The 24398-nt window shown below is 41.9% G+C and overlaps 1 protein-coding gene across 1 annotated transcript; it reads left to right on the top strand.

The window, feature by feature from the left end:
- The first annotated feature begins 165 nt into the window (after positions 1 to 165).
- On the top strand, positions 166 to 24398 carry Pafah1b2 (platelet activating factor acetylhydrolase 1b catalytic subunit 2). Its single transcript, XM_041638443.1, has 6 exons — positions 166 to 320; positions 9312 to 9399; positions 11572 to 11661; positions 12953 to 13069; positions 14917 to 15039; positions 20773 to 24398. The coding sequence occupies exons 2-6, from the start codon at positions 9319 to 9321 to the stop codon at positions 21049 to 21051; spliced, it is 690 nt and encodes a 229-aa protein (XP_041494377.1). The 5' UTR covers positions 166 to 320; positions 9312 to 9318; the 3' UTR covers positions 21052 to 24398.

The following is a 24398-nucleotide window of genomic DNA, read 5'->3' as shown; positions in this document are numbered from 1 at the left end:
CCTCAAGTCGAGGGGAAAAAGAGAAAAAAGTCGGTAAACTGGCACGGACCGTTGGTCACCTGCGCGCCAAGCGGAGAGCGCCGACGGAGAGGGAAAGTGTGGAGCGCCAGTTCGGCCGCTGTCCTCGTAGTGCGGGGCGGGACTTCCGGAAGCCATTTGCCTGAGTGGCAGGGGGACCGGAAGTGGAGGCGCTGCTGCTTGGCGCTGGGGCCGGAGGAGGGGACGCGCGCCGGAACGGGGACGCCGGGACCAAGGGAGCGACAGACGCGCAACCCGCCGACGCCGCAGCCGCTGGGGGCCCGCAAGGACCCTCTGCCTCTGTGAGTGCATCGCGGGAACCGCGGAGCTGGGACTTGAGTGTCGCGGGTGGGACGCGCAAGCGAGATGGTATTGTGAGGCCCGGCTCCCCTCCCCCACACTGCCCCTCCCCCGCCGCGCCCCGCGCCATCGCCCCACAGGCCCTCAGGGGCCCGGCGCGGTCCCTGCTGCCCTCCGGCGCCCGAGTCTCGCTCCGGCTGGCGGGTGTGTGCCCCGCGGGTCTCCTGAGCCGGCCTCCTGCCTTCTTCCTCAGCTGTTGCCTTTTCCCTCCATCTCTGGGGTGGGACCTCTAGGCCCAAGCCTGTGACTCGGTTGTTCGGTTGTGCTTTTTTTTTTTTTAAACGGATCACGCTCTTTTTCCTTTTTGTCGAAAACTGTCTCCTCATTAGAAACTTCTCTGTTGCCTTCGCTGAAACACCCCCAAAGACCCGTGTCAGGACTCTAAAAGGATTGTTAGAAGGCTAGCCTTAAGAGTCACCCACTCTCTTCGGCGAAGAGGCCGAGACGTTGGTGGTTTGGCCGATGGCCTACCATTTTGGTGAATCCTGTCAGTGGCTAGATTTCTTGGCGGTGTGTTTCCTCTGCCCACCCTCCACCCCCGTCGTCTGTGGCCAGTTAGCGGGTCAGAGCCTGTGGTCTACAGGTTTGATTGACTCCTGGCAGAGTGACTCATTATTCTGCTTTCCATAGCTCCCAGGCCAGCGCTGCCTTTCATCCATTCTCTCCGAACCTTAAGAAAAGCCAGAGCCTTAACGCTTTGGCGTCTCTGAAGAGCGTGGCTATGGACAAAGGAAAGAGCACCTGGACGCTAGGAGCAGGTCCTAGAGCTGCATTTTCTACAGCTTTCAACTGGGTGCAGAGAGAGGGCCAGAGGGAAAAGGTGGAGAAAGAGGAAAGAGAAAATACGGGCTAATCTTTGCCTTGGATGGGCTTTGTGTTAGGCTCCTTCCCTGGGCACATTGTTCTGACTTAAAGGTTGCCTCCTTGTGGGGTAGTAGGGGAGGGAGTCATTGCGCATTAATTTGTTGGCATGGGCACTTGATGATAAATTATGGATGTGCTGGATCCTGGGGGGCCGCCCACCAGAGGTTGAGGAAGGATATTCTGATGAGGCCTGCCTTTCTCTTCAGAATAACCCTGCCAGCGCTCTGAAGCAAGATGAAAAGCCTCAGGCCTTAATGGAAGCGCTCGAAATCTTTTCATTCTCATTTCAAAGGTCTCTGTTAGTCTCATGGTTCACACACACAAAATCCAATTGAGCTGGGGAATTGGTAATTGTTTTGTTGGGACTGGCTTCCACACCGTGCATGTAGAAAGTCTGGTTCTGTGTCGTCATGGTCTAAGTGGAGAGGACAGAAAGTTTCAGATTAGGATTGCTTCCTCTTCACAGAGAATTTTGAAGGACAACTAAAGTTCTCTGTAGAATACTTTTTTCATGGAAATTTACAAAACTATCCACCTTTTACTTCCCTTCTGCTACTTTTTTACTACCAAGCCTGCTGTTTGTTGGGTAAAGAGATTATTAAGAATCAGTAAGGTGAGGGGGGGGGGGTGCTGCTTTTTGGTTTTTTGCGCTACTAGGAATTGAGCACTGCCACTGGGAAATGGAGTTACAGTTATGAGCTGCACCTGTAGTTGCTGGGAATCAAACACGGGGACCTCTAGAAGAGCAGTAAGTGCTCTTAACAGCTGAGCCATCTCTTCATCTTCCCCCCTCCCCCAGTTTGCTTGTTTGGTTTTTGAGACAGGATTCCTCTGTGTAATTCTGACAGTCTTGAAACTCACTCTGTAGACAAGGCTGGCTTCTAACTCACTGAGATACGCCTGCCTCTGCCTCTCAAGCACTGGCATTCAAGGTGTGCACCACTATTCTCAGTGTGGCTGGGATAGAAATTTGCCTTCTGCTTAGGTCCGGAATCCTGCAACTCAGATTTTTTGCAACTTCCATAAGTTGCTCTTTGGATGCCTCCTGATTCATTTCTTCATTCATTTTCTGTATTTTTTAAAATCTTTTTGGTTTTTTGAGACAGATTTCTCTGTAACTTTGGGGCCTGTCCTAGAACTAGCTCTTGTAGACCAGGCTGGCCTCGAACTCACAGAGATCCGCCTGCTTCAGCCTCCCGAGTGCTGGGATTAAAGGTGTGCGCCACCAACACCCGGTTATTTTCATGTTTATAAATATGTTGCCTGCATGTATGTATATACGTGTATCACATGTATGCAATGCCAACATAGGCCAAAAGGCGCCAGATCCCCTGAACTGGAGTCACAGATGGTTGTAAATCACCATGTGGGTGCTGAGAGTTGAACCCTGGTCCTCTGCAAGAGCAGCCAATGTTCTTAACCATCTCCCGTCTCTTTAAATTTTCTATATTTAGAAATCGTGTGTGTAGGTCAGAGAACAGCTTGAGGAGTTCTATTTTTGCACCACGGGGGCTCTGAAGTCAAGGCTCAGATTGTTACCCTTGGTAGCAAGCACTCTGAATCTATTTGGCACTCAGTCCATTTTATGTGTGTGTGTGTGTGTGTTTGTTTGTTTGTTTTTGTTTTGTTTTTTTAAGCATGGTTTCTCTCTGTAGCTATGGACACTCACTTTGTGGACCAGGCTAGCCTCAAACTCACAGAGATCCTCCTGCCTCTGCTTCACAAGTGCTGGGATTAAAGGTGTGCACCACTACTGCCTGGCTGTCCATTTATTCTTGAACAAAGCTTGTTTTATACAGGAATAGGTTACATGATAAATTTTACTTTACCAAGCTGTTTCATTTATTTGTTTTTTATTATTATCACTCAAACCCTGAACAAAGCACTTCCATCTGAACCCTAAATCTTATATTCTGCTTGAGGGGCTCCCTGTGTAGCCTGGCCACCTGGACTTGGTGCAAGTACCTGTGTCTACCTTCCAGATGCTGAGATCACAGGTGTCCAATACTGTACCCAGTCATAAGTTCTGATTTTTTCCCAAGACAAAATGAAGGGACACGGAAGGAGAAAACGAGAAACAAAATTTGCTTGCCTAAAGTTAAAAGGCGGTTATAACTGAGAGAAGATTGAAAACCATTCCAAACTATTCCAAACCATTCCTTCAATATGAATACAAAGGCAAAGCAACTGAGTGCAAGTGCTTTGTGCCTCCGACTCTTGGATGTTGTGTTCTTCTGCCACATCAGACATCTTACAACAGAGTAACTTCCACTATTTCATAGAAGCCCGCAGTTTGATAACATTTTTAAAACCTAGAAGTGGAAAACTGAGCCATAAACTCTTGCCATCTCTTCTTTATTGGCCAGACCAGAAAGAACAATCAAGAGGTCTAGCCAAGCCAGGCATGGTGGCAAACACTTTTAATTTCAGTAGAAGCAGGTGGATCTCTGAGTTTGAGGTCAGCTTTGTCTACAGAGCAGTTCCAGAATAGCCAGGGTCACACAGAGAAAACCTGTCTCAAAAACTCAAAGTTTAAAAAAACAAAGAAACAAAAAAAACCCCTCAAAGTTTAGACATTTGGAAGTCAGATAATGTCAACTGTTGTGTTCTTTTTTTCAATTATTTAACTTTATTTTATGTGCATTGGTGTGAGGATGTCAGATCTGGAACTTGAGCTACAGACAGTTGTGAGCTGCCATGCTGGGAATTGAACCTGAGTCCTTTGGAAGGGCAGCCAGAGCTCTTAACCGCTGAGCCATCTCTCCAGTCCCAACTGTTGTGTTCTTTAAGACAAATAAGCAAGGAATGAGGCTGGCAAGATAGCACACACACCAATTAAATGTGATTTTTTTTTTAATTTAAAAAGTAATAATAGCCTTCGTTTGCTTAACAGGAATAGATTAGTGATGAAACTATAGCTCAGTGGTAGAGTGCTCACCCAACGTGTAGGTTTTGGGTTCAATACCCAGTGCCACAAAATGAAATAAGCCCACCATCCCATAAACAGCAATAAGTTGAACAAACATTACATTCCTAATTCAGAGGTCTGGAATGCTCTGAATCTGGTTTATATTTTTAGTTTGAGAATATCACATGGTACCACAAGTGGTAAATTCCATATCTGACTTCATATGTTGGATCCTAGACATTCGGTGTACTAACAGTATTACACACTGTCTGTAAGATGTACCTGAAATACAAGTGAACCTGGAACCCATTCTCAAGGCATCTCGTGTATGCACAAATGCAATTCTGAATACCTCAGAGAGCTACATACAACCTATGTGTGACTTCTGTTTCAAATCCTACCTTTCCTACTTAATAGTTTTCCAATAGAACAGATTCCTTAGGTATTATTTATTTATTTGTTTTGAGACATGAGACATGGTCTCTCCAGGTAGCCCTGGCTATCCTGAAACATTCTGTGTAGATTAAGACTAAGACTAAACTGTCTTCCTTGAACTCACAGATCTGCCTGCCTTGAGTGCTAGGATTAAAGATGTGGTATCATAGCTAGTAAGTTCCTTTTTGTTTTGTTTTGGTTTTCGAGACAGGGTTTCTCTGTAGCTTTGGAGCCTGCCCTGGAACCAGCCCTGGTAGACCATGTTGGTCTCGGACTCACAGAGATCCACCTGCCTCTGCCTCTTGAGTGCTGGGATTAAAAGCATGTACCACCACCACCTGTTAGTAAGTTCTTTTTTTTTTTTAGTTTTTCGAGACAGGGTTTCTCTGTGGCTTTGGAGCCTGTCCTGGAACTCGCTCTGTAGACCAGGCTGGTCTCGAACTCACAGAGATCCGCCTGCCTCTGCCTCCCGAGTGCTGGGATTAAAGGCGTGCGCCACCATCGCCCGGCTGTTAGTAAGTTCTTAATAAGTGTTAATTATAAATTGTTTTAGATAGTTGTTTACCTGATGGGTGAGTTCAGAAAACCCATTTCTAAATTAAACTGTAGACCCAAGAAGATGTTAAAGTTTATTCAGGCCTGTGGTCTTGAGAATAGATTGTGACCTGATGCATGAGATGAATCTTTGAAACTTTAAGGAAAAAAAAAAAACCAGGATTTATTTTTTAAGCCAAAAAGAAAAAAAAAAGAGAGAAAATAGCCTCAGTGATGACCACCTACAATCTCTGCATTTAGAAAGATGAGGCAGTGAAGCAGGATAGTGAGTTTGAATCTAGCCTGGATTATGTGACAAGACCTTGTCTCAAAACCCATAAAACTGCCGGGCGGTGGTGGTGCACTGTGTGGCATCAGGTTGCCCCAGACTCACAGAGCTTCCTTCCCTCAATCTCCCGAATGGTGAAAGCCACTCTGTTTGACTTAACCTTTGTTTTGAGAAAAGATCTTGTGTATCCCAGGATGGTCTTAAACTCACGTAGGTACAGTTGACCTTGAGTTTCTGTTCTCCCTCCCTGAGTGTTAGCTAGGATTATAAGATTTTTATAAAGATTATATTGATAAAATTTAGTATTTTGCTAGGAATTGAACCCAAAATTTCAGGCATGGCCAGGCAAGCATGCTACTAACCAGGTTTTATCCTTGGTGCCTAGTTTTGCCTTTGTGTATTTCTGTGTGTGCACATGCATGTAGTACATGTGGAGGTCAGGCATCAAACTTTGGGTGTTCCTCAGTTAATATTCACCCCCACCACCCCCTTTTTGAGACAGAGTCTTGATACGTAACCCTAACTGGCCTGGAGCTTGCAGTGTAGACCAAGCTGTCCTCAACCTACAGAAGTACACCTGCCTCTGTCTCCTAAATTCTGGGATTAAAGGCATGTGTCACCACAGCTTGAGTTACTCAGGTAACTTCATGATTTTTAAGAGACAATAAATGGTCTCTCTCTAACCTGGAATTCTAAGTTAGTATAAGCTAGACCATTACACTGGCCACGAGCCCAAGAATCTGCCTGTCTCCATCTCCTCAGAGCTAGGATTATTAGCACACGCTGTCACACCTGGCTTCCTTTTCTAAACAAGAATGTTGGGGTTGAATTTGAGCACCTTCATCTTCCCCGGTTTTGTCTTATTAGTACCTTAATTACTCTATAGTCACTGTGATGATTTAGTGGATTCTAATTGTTGCTGTAGTCCTGTTTACTCAAAACATTTTATGTATATGGGTGTTTTGCCTGCATATATATTTGTGTATCGTGTTCATACTTGGTGTCCAAGAAGGCCAGAAATGGCCGGGCGGTGGCGGCGCACGCCTTTAATCCCAGCACTCGGGAGGCAGAGGCAGGCGGATCTCTGTGAGTTCGAGGCCAGCCTGGTCTACAAGAGCTAGGTTCCAGGACAGGAACCAAAAGCTACGGAGAAACCCTGTCTCGAAAAATAAAAAAAAAAAAAAAAAAAAAGAAGGCCAGAAATGAGTGTTAGATACCCAGGAGCTACAATTACAGATAGCTGCTAAATGGGTGCTGGGAATTGAAAAAGGGTAATCTGAAAAAAGCAGCCAGTGCTCTTAACCTCTGAGCCATCTCTCCAGCCTATTCTATTTATTGAGATAAGATCTCTCTATAATATCTCTACTTAGCCTTGGTTGTCCTGGAACTCATTATGGAAACTGGGTTAGCCTTAAACTATTGAACTAACTCATCTTGATCTCCCTGCCTCTGCCTCCAGAGTGCTGAGATTAAAGACATGTGCCACAATGTGTAATTTTTTAAAGCATCCATATGTATGATATGTGTGTGAATGTCATTGTGAGTGTAAAAGAGTGTGTGTGTGTAGGTAGGTAGGTAGATAAAAACATGGATTTTTACAGAATTGGTCCTCTTTTCGCAGTGTGAATTTTAGAGATCTATTTCAGGTTGCCAGGCTTTCATGACAAGTGCTTTTACTCTCTAAGCCATGTGACTGGCTCCTGTAGTCTGTGTCTGTGTTTGTATGCCATGTGTGTGGTAGTACCTGTGGAGACTTGCATATCCCTTGGAGTTGGAATTACACCAGTTATGAACCACTCCACATGGGTATTAGAATCCAAACCCAAGTTCTGCAAGAACAGCAAGTGTTCTTAACCACTGAGCCAACTCTTCAGGCTCCCCACACTCTACTCTATTCTTTAGTGTATAATTCTAGCAGCCTTAAAGGCTGTAATGTAGATTTCATTATTCTATAAGTGTCTAATTTTTTAAGCAATTTTGTGCTTGCTACAATCAGTGATCATGAAAACTAACTTAGGATAGGTGTGTCAGGTAAAGTGTATATTTGGAGCAGAACTTTTACCTTTTGGGGGGTGGGGTTTGAGACAGGGTTTCTCTGTGTAACATGAGGTCCTGCTTGTTGGGGTTTCTGCCCTGCCCAGTTCCTATAGCCAGTAAGCCCCAAAGAAAATCACACAGAGATTTCCATAAGATTATAAACTGATTAGCCCGTTAGCTCAGGCTTCTTATTAACTCTTGCAATGTATATTAACCCATTATTCTTATCTATGTTAGCCACATGGCTCAGTACCTTTTTCAGGGGGCAGGTCACATCCTGCTTCTTCCCTGGTCTAGGCAGGAGTCGAGGGAACTTCCTGCTTCCCAGAACTCTCCTGTTCTCACCACCCTGCCTCTACTTCCTGTCTGGTAGACCCACCTATATTTCCTGCCTGGCCAATCAGCATTTAATTAAAACATTGACAGAATACAGACAATTCTCCCACACCACTCTATAACAACACCAACTGTCCTGGAACTCACTCTGTAGACCAGCCTAGCCTTGAACTCACAAAGATTCATTTACCTCTGCCTCCAGAATGCTAGGATTAATGGGATACGTCACCACTTGTTCTTTTAATCTTTTTTTTTTTTTTTTTTTTTTGGTTTTTCGAGACAGGGTTTCTCTGTGGCTTTGGAGCCTGTCCTGGAACTAGCTCTGTAGACCAGGCTGGTCTCGAACTCAACAGAGATCCGCCTGCCACTGCCTCCCGAGTGCTGGGATTAAAGGCGTGCGCCACCATCGCCCGGCTTTGTTCTTTTAATCTTAATAACAGCAGAGAGAGGAGTGATGGGGTTAATGTTTTATGTGATGGTCTTTTCATAAGTGATATGAAAATGTCTAAAGTCAGTGGTAATATTTTAGAGACTTATATAATTATGTTCTAGAATTCATCTCTGCTGAAAATCAATCCTGTTTTAGTTCCCAGGCAAAATCCATAATAAAATGTTATTTTAACCTGACAGTATGGGCTGGAGGGATGGCTCAGAGGTTAAGAACACTGACTGCTCTTCCAGATGACCTGTATTCAATTCTGAGTAACCACATAGTGGCTCACAACCATCTGTATTGAGATCTGGTGCCCTCTTCTGGCCTATAGCATACTTGCAGACAAAATACTGTATACATAATTAATAAATTAACCTTCCAAAATTTTTTTAAAAAAACACAAGCCAGGCGATGGTGGCGCACGCCTTTAATCCCAGCACTCGGGAGGCAGAGGCAGGTGGATCTCTGTGAGTTCGAGACCAGCCTGGTCTACAGAGCTAGTTCCAGGACAGGCTCCAAAGCCACAGAGAAACCCTGTCTCGAAAAACCAAAAAAAAAAAAAAAAAAAACAAACAAAAAAAAACACAAAACATACTGACTGCTCTTTCAGAGGACCCAATTCAATTGCCTTCACCCACATGGCACTTTACAATCTTCTGTAATTCCAATTCCAGGGTACTGACCCCCCTCTTCTGACTTTTGTGGGCACTACACAAATTTGATGTACAAACATACAAGCATAATACATCTTTACATAAATAGAAATAAATATTTTTAGAAAGAAGCAAGGTGGTGGTAATACATGCCTTTAATCTCAGCACTTGGGAGGCAGTACTAAACAGATCTCTATGAATTCGAGGCCAGCCTCATCTAGTCTAGTGAGTTCCAGGACAACTGGGGCTACACAGAGAAACCCTGTCCTGAAAAACGTAAATTAAAATAAATAAATAAATACATAAATATTTACTGGGCCAGTAGCATAGTAAGTTCCAGGATAGCCAGAGCCACATAGTGAGACCTTGTCTCAAAAACTGACTGTATTTGGTATTTTTAATGTTCTTGTTAATAAATGAAACATGACAGACATTTCTCCTCAGGTGTAGAATGAGCCAAGGAGACTCAAACCCAGCAGCTATTCCACATGCAGCAGAAGATATTCAAGGAGATGACAGGTGGATGTCTCAGGTAAAAGTTGGTGCATATGGATTACTTGCATGGATGGATGACTTTGTGTGTATGCTAGTATATGTGTGTGCATGCACGAGCTAACATGTGTTTGCATGCATGTAATGACCAGAGGTCTGGTGTTTTCTTCAATTGATTGTTCTCCACCTTACCTTTTGAAACAATGTTCTCACTGAACCTAGAGCAATCTAATTTCTTTTCTTTCTGATTTTTCCAGGCAGGGTTTCTCTGTAGAGCTTGGGAGCCTGTCCTCTCTGTAGACCAGGCTGGCCTCAAACTCAAAGAGATCCACCTGCCTCTTGCCTCCCAACTTTTGAGGTTAAAGGTGTGGGCCACCACTGCATAGCAAAAAAAGTTTCTTTACCAGGTGTGCTCAGCAGCACTGCCAATGATCTAAACTCAGGAGACTGAGGCAGCACTACTAGGAGTTAAAGGCCAGCCTGGGTTACATAGTTAGACCTGACTTTAAAAAGCAAATAGGCAGTTCCTGCTGGGTTCCTCCTGCTTTTAAACTTAGATCAGACTGGAAAGGATTGAGTCCTGATCTGCTGACAGTTTTGCATTTGGATGTTACAGCTGTTCAAAATATGTATTATATCTACAAGCTAGGCATCTACTTCAAGAGGAAGCTGAGGAGGAAAAAAAGACTTGGGTTTTAATTAGATCCTAGTTCAAAGATAAATGTAATACTTTAGAGAATCTGTAAAGCCTGATATGGATTGGATAATAGATGTTAATGGCTAGTTTTTATTTTCTTAGTATGGTTTCATAAAAGAACATTCTAACTTGTAAGTATTTGCTGTAATACCTGAGTCATGGGAAGTAGAGAGATGGCTCAGCAGTTAAGGACACTTGCTACATTATTATGAAGTGTGGAGTTCAGATCCAGCACCCACCTTGGGTGGTTCACCAAACACCTAAATCTCCAGCTTCAAGGGATAGGATGCTCTCTAGTGGCTTCCTCATTCACCCTCATACATTCATGCTTGTATGCAGCCCTAAGTAAAGTAAAACTTTCTTTAAAAAAATAAAAGAATTAGCTCACATCTATTTTCCCAGCACAATTGGGAGTTAGAAACAAAAGGATACAGGAATTCAAGGCTAGTCTGGGGTATTCAAGACAGTTTCAAAAACAAAAGAGGCTGAGCATGGTGACACATGCATTAGCTATCAACACTCAGGTAGAGGCAGGTGGATCTCTCTTGAGTTTGAGGCCATTTTGGTTTATTATATACCAAGTTATAAGCTAGCCAGGACTGTATAGTGAGACTTTGTCTCAAAAAACAACAACAAAATCTCAAATAATTTAACAGATATATAGCTGTATAAAGAGATAAAGCAAGTGCCAGGCAGTGGTGGCGCATGCCTTTAATCCCAGCACTCGAGAGGCAGAGGCAGGCAGATCTCAGTGAGTTCGAGTCCAGCCTGGTCTACAACAGCTAGTTCCAGGACAGGCTCCAAAGCTACAGAGAAACCCTGTCTTGAAAAACCAGAAAGAGAGAGAGAGAGAGAGAGAGAGAGAGAGACCTAGAAAATGTCATAACAATAAGTTTGCATCGGGCTGGAGAGATGGCTCAGTGGTTAAGAGCATTGCCTGCTCTTCCAAAGGTCCTGAGTTCAATTCCCAGCAACCACATGGTGGCTCACAACCATCTGTAGTGGGGTCTGGTGCCCTCTTCTGGCCTGCAGACATACACGCAGACAGAATATGTATACGTAATAAATAAATTAAAAAAAAATAAGTTTGCATCAGTGTAAACATATGCATATGTCTGAATCATCTTGATAGCCCCCAAAATGCCTTCTTTTTCCCCCTAATTTGGGGGAAAGGTTGGCTGTTTTGTTTTTTAAATTAAATGAAGCATTTTGCTATTCTGGATTTAGTGAAATTGTGATTTTCTTGAATAGAATAATCAGTATGGCATTGGTAGAAAATAATTTCCAGTTAACTAGAGAAAAAAAGAAGCAGCTTTAGACTAGCCTGAAAAGGATGGGTGGCTTGGTTAATTTGCTTGCTTACTTATTTGTTTTATATTGTTGGGAGTGGGTCTCTGGGTCTTGCCCATAACTAATGTTTTAAAGGACCTGGTTGGACAGCTGTTACTTTTAGGCCAACGAATTGCAAAAGGAAAGAAATACCAATTTCTTATTTTTCTTTCTTCTATAAACCAGCATAATAGGTTTGTTCTGGACTGTAAAGACAAAGAGCCGGATGTGCTGTTTGTGGGAGATTCCATGGTTCAGTTGATGCAGCAGTACGAGGTAAATCGGGTAATCTTGACTCCTTGTTTATGTCCACTGATAACTTACAGACTTTGATTCTAAACTGACCTCCTAGGCTCAGAGTTGACAGATGTTCTAGTGCTATGAGCAGATGTACCTAGTGGGATTCTTGGGCTAGTATTATTTGTAGCTAAACTCCCTTTTTTGCTCTTGACTTCTGAGTAGCTTGATGTTTGCAATATTTGCCTGGTGGTAATGTCTGATTCTTCTATTTGCTTTGTCCTGCTCATGATTCTCAAATATTTGTGTTCTACCACTTTCTGACTTGTGTGGGGGTGAGGGTGTGGGTAGAAATTGGGTTTCTCTGTGTAGCCTCGGCTGGCTGGAACTCACTCTGTAGACCAGCCCGCCTCTGCGTTCTGAATGCTAAGATTGAGTGCACCACCACTGCCCTGAAACTTGTATATTTTTGTAATAGGTGTTTCCAAATATTTTCAGGGTTGGGTTGGGCAATCTTCCAAAGGAAACTTAAAAGAAAATACAACTTTATTTCTTATTTTGTTTGTTTGTTTGGTTGGTTTTCTGAGACAAGGTTTCTCTATATAATAGCCCTGCCCTGACTGTCCTGGATCTTTCTCTGTAGACCAGGCTGGCCTTGAAGTCACAGAGATCACAGTGCTAGGATTAAAGGCGTGTACCACCATCACCTGGCATCATTTAGTTTTTGAAAAATAGTCAAATTCATGAAAAAAATGTTTATTGAGCTTGATTTAGGATGTTGATTTCTCAGTGGGTATTAGAATGGGCTGTGTAGGTTCTTGAACTACAACTCAGTTGCTGCATTAAGAACTAAGTCATGCCAGGCTCCCAGCAGTTGGGAGGCAGAGATTGGTGGATCTCTGAATTCTAGGCCAGCCTGGTTTACAGAGCAAGTCCCAGGAAGGCTCCAAAGCCACAGATAAACCCTGTCTACAAACAAACAAAGAAGTGAATCACTGCACACTAGCATCTCAAAGCTCTTTAAGTGAATGGCATATTGTTTTTGGTGCTAACATTTGAATAAAGAATGTAGAAGATTAGTGTTTGTGGTAGTGCACGCCATAAATCCCGCCTCTAGGGAGGCAGAGGCAGGGGGTCTCTGAGTTTGAGACTAACCTGCCCTAGAGTAAGTTCCAGGACAGCCAGGGCTGCACAGAGAAACCCTGTCCCAAGAAAACAACAACAAAAATGTGGAAGATGTTAGTTTTATACGTATTAAATCATATTGCAATTAAAGGCCTTGTATTTCCAGTGATTTTTAGTTTAACTGAAACAAGTTTTTTGTTTTTAGATTTGGCGAGAGCTGTTTTCCCCACTTCATGCACTTAATTTTGGAATTGGGGGAGACACAACACGACATGTTTTATGGAGACTAAAGAATGGAGAACTGGAGAACATTAAGCCTAAGGTGATGAAACATACTTTTAAAAGATAGGATTAGTCTTGTCTTCCAAGTACAGTTGTTTGAAGTAGTGAAAAATTGCTTTTTTAAAGGTTTGATTCAAGCTTGCTCTTTCCTTCATGCTTGTGTGTAGGAAACATCTGTGTTTAGGAAAATAGTGAGGCACCGACTTAAAAAGGACCTAGTCTATTGTTTGGCTGGATTGTATTGTGATTGTTAGGACTCTTCAGTAGGAGGAGTCAGTTTGATGCTCAGTAGGTTCGGAATGCCTGGGCAGTACTGTGGGAAGCAGAGCAATGTCTCACTTCAGGAAATGCTGGGCACATAAACAAATATATGGCCAAGATCTCTGAGTTCTTCTGAAAAAGCTGGGGATATTTGTGAACAAATGAATCTGTAATGTCTTTTCACATTATAAACATCTGTGGTTGGGGTACTGCATATAATTTTTTCAACCCCTAAAGAGAAGGAAAAGAAAAAAACAAAGGAGAGGCCCTAGTGAAAGTTGCTTTCACCGGACATATGGTGCATGCCATTAAATACAAGTAGAGAAAACATTGTTAAAACAACATCCAGCATGTGCTCAACTATGTTCACAGCAGCATTGTTTGCCATAGCCAGAACCTGGAAACAACCTAAATGTCCCTTGACCGAAGAATAGATAAGGAAAATGTGGCACATTTACACAGTGAAGTACTACACAGCAGAGAAAAATAACATCTTGAAATTTGTAAGCAAACGGACAGAGCTAGAAAACATCATACTGAGTGAGTTAACCCAGACCCAGAAAGACAATTATATGAACTCACTCATAAGTGGCTTTTAAACATAAAGTGAAGAAAACCAGCCTGCAAATCACAATCCCAGAGAACCTAGACAACAATGGGGACCCTATGAGAGACATACATGGCTCTAATGTACATGGGAAGTAGAAAAAGACAAGATCTCCTGAAGTAAATTGGGAGCATGGGGACCTTGGGAGAGGGTTGAAGGGGAGGGAAAAGATAGGGAGGGGGGCAGAGAAAAATGTAGAGCTCAATAAAAATCAATAAAAAAAATTAACAACAACAACAAAAAACTACATCCAACCTCCATCCTAGTGACTCCTTTCTTGAGTGCACCTGTGTGTTTATAGCCTTTGCACTCCTGCATGCTCTTGTTATTGCTAGAGTATTTGTAACCAGGGAAGTCTTTACTGTGACAGGATTTAGTTCCTTTAAATCCCACCTTGCTATAGCTGTTTATTTATCTTCAACCATATTATTAGGCATAAGCCACTAGGCTTTGTTTCTGGGAATTTGATTACATTTATTTCATGTGTATGCATGCATGTGCAACAATGTGTGTGTAAAAGTCAGGGGGTGCCTTTTAGAAATGGGTTTTCTCTTTCTTCCACCTGGGTTTGGTTATTGAACTCAGATTTGCATACTTGGCAACAGGCGTCTTTACCCAAGGAGCCATTTCACTTTTATTTTCAGTTTTCCAATTGAAGTTACCCAACATCATCTGAGAAGCTCATTTTTCTTTTGATTTTTTTTTTGAATTTTTATTGAATTTTCAATTTATTTTACTTCTGTCTTCACATGCAAATGTGAGTGAACATACTGTAGCACTGTGGGGTTTTGTGGACTTTTGTGGGAATTGATTGCTGCTTTGTACCATGTGGACCCAAGGAGTTGAAGGGGTTGAACTTAGGTCATTAAGCCTCTTGGCAAATCCCTTTACCTTTTGAGCCTTCTCACCTATTCCTGATTCTCTGTTTTTTTTTTAAAATAGGTTTTCATTTAAATGTTTTATGTTCTTTTATTCCTTGATCTTCATTGTTTCCCCTCTTTTTTCTTCCCTCATTATAGGTCATTGTTGTCTGGGTAGGAACAAACAACCATGAAAATACAGCAGAAGAAGTAGCAGGTGGAATTGAGGCAATTGTACAGCTTATAAATACAAGGCAGCCACAGGCCAAAGTCATTGTGCTGGTGAGTAGTCTTTCTGGGAGGAGACTTTTATATCTTTAGAGTCACTCACTGAAAAGTCTTTTTTAGAAAAATGGTGTCTCTCATCAATATGGAGTCTTTAAGTGAAAGCAATTTCTGATAGTTGTTTGCAAGGGCAGGATGGTTAGGACAAAAGGTCATGAAGGGATGTATTTGCTATTACTAGTAGTTTGTGTTTTAGTTTGTAGGTGCCAAAGAGCCAGATCTTTTTTAACTGGTTTGTCTGAAGACAACCTATAAGAATTAGTTTTCGCCGGGCGGTGGTTGCGCACGCCTTGAATCCCAGCACTCGGGAGGCAGAGGCAGGTGGATCACTGGGAGTTCGAGGCCAGCCTGGTCTACAAGAGCTAGTTCCGGGAAGGCACCAAAGCTACAGAGAAACCCTGTCTCGAAAAACCAAAAAAAAAAAAAAAAAAAAATTTGTTTTCACTGGATGTTTGATAATGGTGAACAGCTTTAATCTCAGCACTCGGGAGGAAGAGGCAGGTGGAGCTCTGTGAGTTTGAGGCCAATTTGGTCTATAGAGCAAGTTCCAGGACAGCCAGGGCCACATAGAGAAGCCCTTTCTCAAAAAAAACACCACCACCAACAACAAAAGAAATAGTTCTCTTCTACCACTATGTAGGTGCCAGGGATCAAATTCAGATCATCAGGTATCATGACAGCTTTTTTTTTTTAATTTTTTTTAAAAATATTTATTTATTTATTATGTATACAATATTCTGTCTGTCTGTATGCCTGCAGGCCCGAAGAGGGCACCAGACCCCATTACAGATGGTTGTGAGCCACCATGTGGTTGCTGGGAATTGAGCTCAGGACCTTTGGAAGAATAGGCAGTGCTCTTAACCTCTGAGCCTTCTCTCCGAAGAAGTAGTGCGATTTCAAGGTCGAAGAGTAGGAAGGTAATTGCCACTAGAAAGAAACCCTCATGACAGCTTTTACCTGGTGAATTATCTTGCCGGCTTCAGATCTTAGTCTTTACTTCATGGCATTTAATTTTCTTTAAAGATTTAATTCAAAGAAAAACATATAGCTCAATAAAACAATTTTAAAAAGATTCAAATAAAAATGATTTATTGTATATACAGTGTTCTGTCTGCATGTATGCCTGCAGGCAAAAGAGGCCACCAGAATCTCATTACAGATGGTCGTGAGCCACCATATGTTTGCTGAGAATTGAACTCAGAACCTCTGGAAGAGCAGCCAGTGCTCTTGACCACAGAGCCATCTCTTCAACCCCCTTGTAGCTGTTGCATTCTGTGTTTTATTCCATGCTGGTATATTGTGACTTGAGAGTTTAGCTCTAAAAAAGCCTCTTGGGGGTGTTGATATATGAATGGTGCAGGGAAAATCCTCCCAAATCCTTTAGAACAAAATCCTTTTGTTTTAAAATTGTTTTGTTGGGGGCTGGAGAGATGGCTCAGCGGTTAAGAGCATTGCCTGCTTTTCCAAAGGTCCTGAGTTCAATTCCCAGCAACCACATGGTGGCTCACAACCATCTGTAATGAGGTCTGGTGCCCTCTTCTGGCCTGCAGGCAGAAGCATACAAAATAATTAAATAAATAAATATTTAAAAAAAAAAAAATAAAATAAAATAAAATTGTTTTGTTTTAAAATTGTTGAAAATCCTCCAAAATCCTTTTGTTTTAAAGTGAATATTAAAGAGCTTAGGGCATATAACTCAGTGGTAGAGTATTTGCATAGTATGTGTGTGACCCTAGATTTGATCCCCAATACCGAATTTATTTATAAAAAGTCAAATTTGATTATGCTCTTATCAAAAATACTGAAATATTAGAAGTAACCTAAATGAGGAAGTACTCTGGGAATGATCCTAGAATACATTAGCCCAGATCATATTAAAACTGAGTGGACCGCTAGAGAGATGGCTCAGAGGTTAAGAGCACCAGCTGCTCTTCCAGAGGACCTGAGTTTAATTCCCAGCAACCACTTGGTGGCTCACAACCATCTGTAATGAGATCTAATGCCCTCTTCTGGCCTGCAGGCATACATGGAGGCAGAATGTTGTAAACATAATAATAAATAAATCTTTATGAATGGTATGTGAAAAAGACCATGATGTATTGAGGTGGAAAACCTGTGGTAACTTAAACATACACTCAATTTGGATATATATCCAAATATTTGGAAAAAGTCTAAAAGAACCAGAATTAGAAGAGTTGTTAAATGTTAAAGGGATTAAATTATCCCTGTGTACACACATATGTATGTGTCTCTGTGTAGGTGTGTGAATACAGTGATGCACATGTGGAGGTTGCACAACAACCTCAGATATTGGTCCTTGCCTTCTACCTAGTTTTAGACATCTCTTGTTCCACCCTGCGTATTCCAGGCTAGCTGACCCACAAACTTGCAAGAATCCTCCTGTCTCGACCTCCCAACTCAGAATAGCACTGCAGGGATTACAGGTGGCTGCTGTATCTTGCTTTACATGAATTCTGGGGAACTTGGGTTCTTGTGCATGGGCAGCAAGCACTTTCCCCATTGAGCCTTTTTTTTTTTTTTTTTTTTTTTTTTTGTAGTTTTTTGAGACAGGGTTTCTCTGTAGCTTTGGACCCCGTCCTGGCACAAGCTCTTGTAGACCAGGCTGGCCTCGAACTCACAGAGATCTGCCTGCCTCTGCCTCCCGAGTGCTGGGATTAAAGGTGTGCGCCACCACCACCCAGCTTCATTGAGCCATTTTTGTGGCCAGGATTGTAATGTCTTATTTTAGCAATCATTTAAAATCAAAGGGGGAAATAAATCAACCAGTATACCTTGGTACTTTGATTAAGGAAAATGTTATGCAAGTACAAAAACTTTTTTACATTTTTTATAATTAGTTATTTTGTGCGTACTGTAGAAACTTGTGTATGTATATGAAGGTCAAAAGACAACTAAAGCCGGGCGGTGGTGGCGCACACCTTTAATCCCAGCACTTGGGAGGCAGAGGCAGGCGGATCTTTGTGAGTTCGAGACCAGCCTGGTCTACAAGAGCTAGTTCCAGGACAGGCTCCAAAACCACAGAGAAACCCTGTCTCGAAAAACTTAAAAAAAAAAAAAAAAACAACTAAAGGTGGTTGATTTTTCTTCTACCACATGGTTTCTGAGGATTGAGGTTAGATCGTCAGGTTTATTGGCAATGTCTTTTCTCATTGAACCATCTCAATGGCTATTTTTTCTCATTCTTGTTTGTAAATACCAGTAGATATGTTGCCCTGATCATGTTTTTTATGACTTGAGAGTTGGAACAAAGTGTTTGTTGATTACTGGTCATCTTTCCTGGTTACTTCTTCTATCTCAACCTGACTTTGCAATGTTAGCATTGTTAACGTGTGACATATTAGGTAGAACCTTCAACTTTTTTTCTTTTTTTTCCTTTTTCCTTTTTTTTTTTTCCCTTGAGACAGGGTATTCTGTAGCCAATGCTGGCATCAGACTCAGTATGTAGCTGAAGATATTTAACTCGTACTCTTTAGTTACCAACTGTGAGGATTACAGGCATGTGCCATCACTGCTAGTCCCGGAGTTTGCACTTAACAGTAACAAGCTCAGTTTTAGGACTGACTTCATCATTTGAAATGTTTTAGCATAGCAAATATAGAGGGAGATAGACCAGTGTAACAAATTGAGAATTCTTCGTGGCTTTTGGGGAACTGTAAAATCATAACTAAATTGGCAACCAAAGCCCCAACACGTTACTGAAAGAGAGAGTGAATATGTACTAGAGCATACTTGGAATATAAAATCCACGATAAGGACTGGCACTGGAGCTCATGGTGGAGCTCTTGCTTTGATTCGTTAGGTCCTAGGTTCAGTCCCCAGTCCTACCAGTAAGAACAAGTTAGTAAAAATAAAGGACCCACAGTAAACCTGTTCTTGAAATAAAACATCTCACATACCCTATAGGAGAAACTGGGGAAAACTTTTTACCAGAATAGCAGTTGACTCCTGTGCCATCACTAGGTATTGACCAGCTACGAGGATGGCGATGTCTGGCAGCACTTCTGTAATGGAACCAATTATCTTCTGTTGAAGACTACCTCTACTTTGAATTGATAAAAATCTTGCCCTTGACATGTAATATTTCTCTTTACCAATAGTATGTAGACGTTGATTTATCTGAAAATTGTATTAGATCATTAATATACAAGTTAGAATTAATTTAGGATACATTTATCTTGCCAGGTATGTAATTCATTAATTTATGTGTTTAATTAAGACAGCTTTGATTCTAATTCTCTTTCTTATAAATATTGTAGTGTATCTTTCTCTGGCATTGATAGGTGTGTCTAGGCTGTGTTTTCCTGACAAAGTATAGGGAGAAAGAATTGAAGGGAGGACACACTGGCTTTGGGAGAACCAGTGGGAGATATTTTAGGAATTGAGATGAATAGCATTAAGTTTCTAAACAAAGGTAATGTATATTATCATAGTGAAGAAAAAGAAGATGGAGGCTGTGGATGTGGCTCATTTGTTATAGTGCTTGCTGGGCATGAACTGAACACAGGCTTCACCCTGTATTTCATTCCTGGTACCACATAAATCACATGTGATGGTATATGCCTGTAATCCTTAGCCATGTAGTGAGTTTGAGGTCAGCCTGGGATTCACAAGAAACTGTCTCAGAAGACAGAGATTGATTAGAGAAATATTTAGAATGTGAACATTTAGTGATTCCATGATGAATAAGGAATGTGAGATGAGAGACTTGGGATGTTGGAATGACAGTTGATATAATGGACAAAGAGCACAGTTTAAAAAGAAGATGATGAACAGCTCTTTGACATGCTGGGGGGACCTGTAGGTGGAAGTTCAGTGGAATTCTGAAGCTCTAAAAAAGATCTTGGCTAAAGTGTTCAGAGTGGTAGGCTGGAGAGTGACTTAGAAGTTAAGAGCACTTGCTGTTCTTCAGAGTATCCAGGTTCGACTCCTGGTACCCACATGATGACTCACAGCCATCTGTAACTCCTCCAGTTCCAGGACATCCAACATACTTTTCTGTCCTCTTCAGGTACCAGGTATAGATGTGGTACATAGACATACATGGAAGTGAAACACTCATACACATAAAAATAATTATAAAATGTTTAGAATGGAGAAGAGTTGATCGTAAACAGTATCAACAGTTAGCAACACAATGAGGAAGACACTGAGAAAACAAAAAGAACAAACAGGTCAGCTTTAAATAAAACTACCATAGTCAGGGCTGGAGAGATGGCTCAGTGGCTAAGAACACTGACTGCTCTTTGAGAGACCCAGGCTCAATCCCCAGCACCCACATGGCAGCTCATATCTGTCTCTAACTCAATTCCAGGGCTTATGACATTCTCATGCCAGTACACATATAGGAAAAACACCTGCCAGGCGGTGGTGGCACACGCCTTTAATCCCAGCACTTGGGAGGCAGAAGCAGGCAGATCTCTGTGAGTTTGAGACCAGCCTGGTCTACAAGAGCTAGTTCCAGGACAGGCTCCAAAACCACAGAGAAACCATGTCTCGAAAAAGCAAAAGAAAAAAAAAAAACAAAAAAAAAAACAAAAAAAACCCACCAATGCACATAAAATAAAAATAAATTATATTTAAAACGAAAAAACAAACTGCCATAGTCGGGTATTTTAGAAGGTAGAGTATGAGTGCCAGGAATACTGGAAGTTGTAAAGAAGTAAAGAAAAACAACCCTCTCTGTTAATGTTCTTCTGTGCTCTGCCCCAGGGTCTGTTACCTCGAGGGGAGAAGCCCAACCCTTTAAGACAAAAGAATGCCAAGGTGAACCAGCTTCTCAAGGTTTCCCTGCCGAAGCTTGCCAATGTGCAGCTCCTGGATACAGACGGGGGCTTCGTGCACTCGGACGGTGCCATCTCCTGCCACGACATGTTTGATTTTCTTCATCTCACAGGAGGGGGCTATGCAAAGATCTGCAAACCCCTCCATGAACTGATCATGCAGTTGCTGGAGGAAACACCGGAGGAGAAGCAAACCACCATTGCTTGACTGGCCCCATCAGTGTTAACAACATCCCAGCTTCCTCAGATCATTTACACCACTGGCACTACAGAATCCTTAAGGCACTTTGCATTGTACAATGTTCCTGGATGCTTGTATCTAATGTTTGAAGGGGAGGAGGGATTTAAACTGGTCCTGTATATAAAGGTTTGTTTGGCACAGGAGAAAAATTAGCCAAGAAAAATTCATTTAAAACCAGAAGGGGACTTTTTGTTGTATATGACACATTTGTCGAAGTATCACTGTTTTTCCTAGGACAACATCAAGCACGAGTACAATATGAAGATTGTTTTCTTGGCCCTTTTTTCTATGGATTATGTCATATGTGATAATTATCACATCTACTTGGCTTTAAACTTATTTTTGGTCCAGTTTTAAGGTTCATGAGTTCGTGTGTTGTGTTGTTTTGTTTGATTCCTGTATCCTCGGTATTTTTATTAGCAAATAGCATCAGATTAAACATGCTTGTCACTCAGATATGAAAGATGCTATAGTTAACAAGCAAGTTTATTCCTCTCAATCTAGCAGTGAAACAAGTTCTGGGGACCATGGGATATTATTTGTATGCTGCTGAATGAATATCATGTCTGTAATAGACCCATGCATGCAGCCTTTCCTCTGCTTCCCCTTCATCTCTTTGCAGGTGGGTTTAATTACATTGCAAGCTTTTAACTCATTTTTAATCTAGGAGTTGCATTGCTGTCAGGATGATCTTATTGATGTATAACTCATTCCGTGTGGTGTTCTGTGATGTTAGGGTCTGTGTAGTGTTACTCAGAGTTCTGGTTGTCTTGCCCCCCCCCCCCCCCCACACACACACCTGTTATGGTTTCCTTTGTTTTTAGTGTTTGGAGTAGGGGATCAGAATTGTTTCCCATTCCATAATGCCTGATGTTATTTCAAGTTTTATATATTATCTTAAGGTGTATATGTTTGTTTTCATTTTATATATATATATATAGATAGATATATTTTACAGTACCGGATCAAACCCAGGGCCTAGCACATACTAAGCAAGTGCTCTGCCACTGAAGTAATCCCTAGTCTTGTTTGTTTCTTAATTTGTTTAATTCTTAAATTCTATCAGTAAAACAATATTTGGCTTTTTCCACAAGAAACAGTGAAGCTGCTCTCATAGTAGATGTTTTTGGGGGTTTTTTTGAAAGCAGGGTTTCTCTGTGTAGTTCTGGCTGTTCTAGAACTCTCTGTTTACCAGGCTGGCCTCAAAACTCAAGAGATCAGCCTACCTCTGCCTCACCAGTGCTAGGATCAAAGGCGTATGTCACCTTGCCCCACTTTGGATATGCTGGATTTATTCCACCATTTTAGTAAAGATGAGAACTAGGTTTGTCTTTTAGTTTTTGAGGCAGGGTCTTGCTGTGTAGTTCTGGGTAGCCTGGAATTTGCTATACAGACTAGACTGGCCTTGAACTCACAGAGGTCTTTCTGCCCTGCCTCCTGAGGACTGAGATTAAAGGCAAACTCCACCATGCAGATGGCTTATTTAACTTTTAAGGCACCTTATATAATGTGTGTTCATCCAGATTTTAACGGTCTGCTCTTGAGCTACACAAACTGCCAATTGAGAGAACAGGAGATTGTTGGTTGTCCGGTAGCATATAGACCCTGTACAAGCTGGATCTACAAAAATTTTAAACTGGACCAGGTTGGGGGTTGAAGTAACCCATTAAATGTGCTCTTCCATGATTCTGCTTAATGGTTACATTCAGTAGCTATGATCTAGACTATATTATGTTCTGCTTTCAAAGCAGCTATTAGGACTGTTAGAGGAGTTGCTGGTTTGTGCTGAGACCTTTACCTGACTGAGAAGGATACAATTTAGGAAGGCGTGTTGTCCTGATGAACCTCTTTGTAGGAATTTATTTTAATGCATAGTCTTGTGAATGTATCATGTCTTCATTAGCGACAGGAAAATACACATGGTGTTTACTAAAATTGTTTACTACATTCAAATTCCCTTTTATTTTTTTAGTAGCCCAAGTTCTTGAGTTTTTCAAGATATTGTTTTCTGAACTGAGGTATAATTTTAGAAAGGAGATCTAATTAAGCGAGAATTTTGTGTGTAAAAAGAACATTTCTATCCAGGTGTTTCTGTGTTCCTCAGAGAGTGGGAGTATGGTCCAAATGAATCCATTAGGTCACTCCTGCAGCATGCGCTTATAGCTTCTCTTGACCAAGGATGAGCTAGTCTTATGAGTTGACCTTCAGCTCCTGCGTGTGTGTATAAACCTCAGATGTTACTACATTTTATATCTACCAGAGCTATTCAAGCAATAGTATTTGAACCACTAGCCTTTTAAAATAAAACTCAGCCCTATTGCTAACGTGCAGATACTGAGTCCACTGTCATTTCTTGCCAGGTTTACTTATGTTGTTTTAGGGGGAAAAAGTGTTTCTTGGTTTTTCTTTGGTTGACATCCCAGATTGCTTCAGTGACAGAACCGGTTAGTCCTTGTAATTTTTTTTTTAAGATGTGAACTTAATGCAGTGTCTACATGAAGTGTCTTAGTTTATCATTGTGATTAAGGGGCTAGGCAGCTAGCACAGATAATGCTTTGCTCCCTTTCTTAGTAGGTGGGGTGGGTTTCCTTAGTGAGAGTCTACATGTACCCTGGCTTCCCTAGATCCTCTTGTCTCTCTCCCCAGCCCTGGAATTGCAGGCCTACTCCACCATCCCTGGATGTTCTGTTCCTTTCTCAGTATAATACAGCTTGGCTTTCAACTTATCATGTAGCTGTGGATGCCCTTGAACCTTCCAGGTGCTAGGGGTCATGTCTCTAATGTGGCAGGTTGGAGGTGCCCTGCCAAAGGGATGATCGATTGCAAGTGACTTGGCTGCCCTTGCAAGTTGCAGATTACATTGGCAGTGCTGTGGCCAATATGTAGGGTATGGTAGGACTGTTGAGGAACTTTATTTAATCCTGATTCTTCTGTCAAAATTCTTCACCCAGCAAAGTAAGTTTTGAGTAGCTCATGCCCTGTCTTTAAGAATTGTAGCTCTCATTGTTAAAGAAGTCGAAAATTTCTATTTGCATTTTCAGTCTGACCACTTCTAGTTGTATGCTAAAGCCTGGGGCCTATCTGTGCTGAGGTGTATGGACATTGCTAGTTTTCTATTTATTACAGTGGTGAAGAAAGTAGACACGAAAGGGAGCATGGCCAGCTCCTCATGTGAGTGGGGCTTGTCTGTGGTCTTCCTCCTCGCGACCACTGCAGCAGGCTGACTGGACCTCCCCAAGACTGTGTTTGCTAAAGGCTTCTTGACTAGAATCCGTTCTGTTCATTTAATATAAAAGACCACATTTCACTGCGAA

Source organism: Microtus oregoni, unplaced genomic scaffold (genome assembly GCF_018167655.1).
Source record: "Microtus oregoni isolate MIOR12 unplaced genomic scaffold, Mior012 000055F_ref0000237, whole genome shotgun sequence".
Taxonomy (NCBI): domain Eukaryota; kingdom Metazoa; phylum Chordata; class Mammalia; order Rodentia; family Cricetidae; genus Microtus; species Microtus oregoni.
Note: the sequence above shows the minus strand (reverse complement) of the source record. Positions and strands in the feature narration are given on the sequence as shown.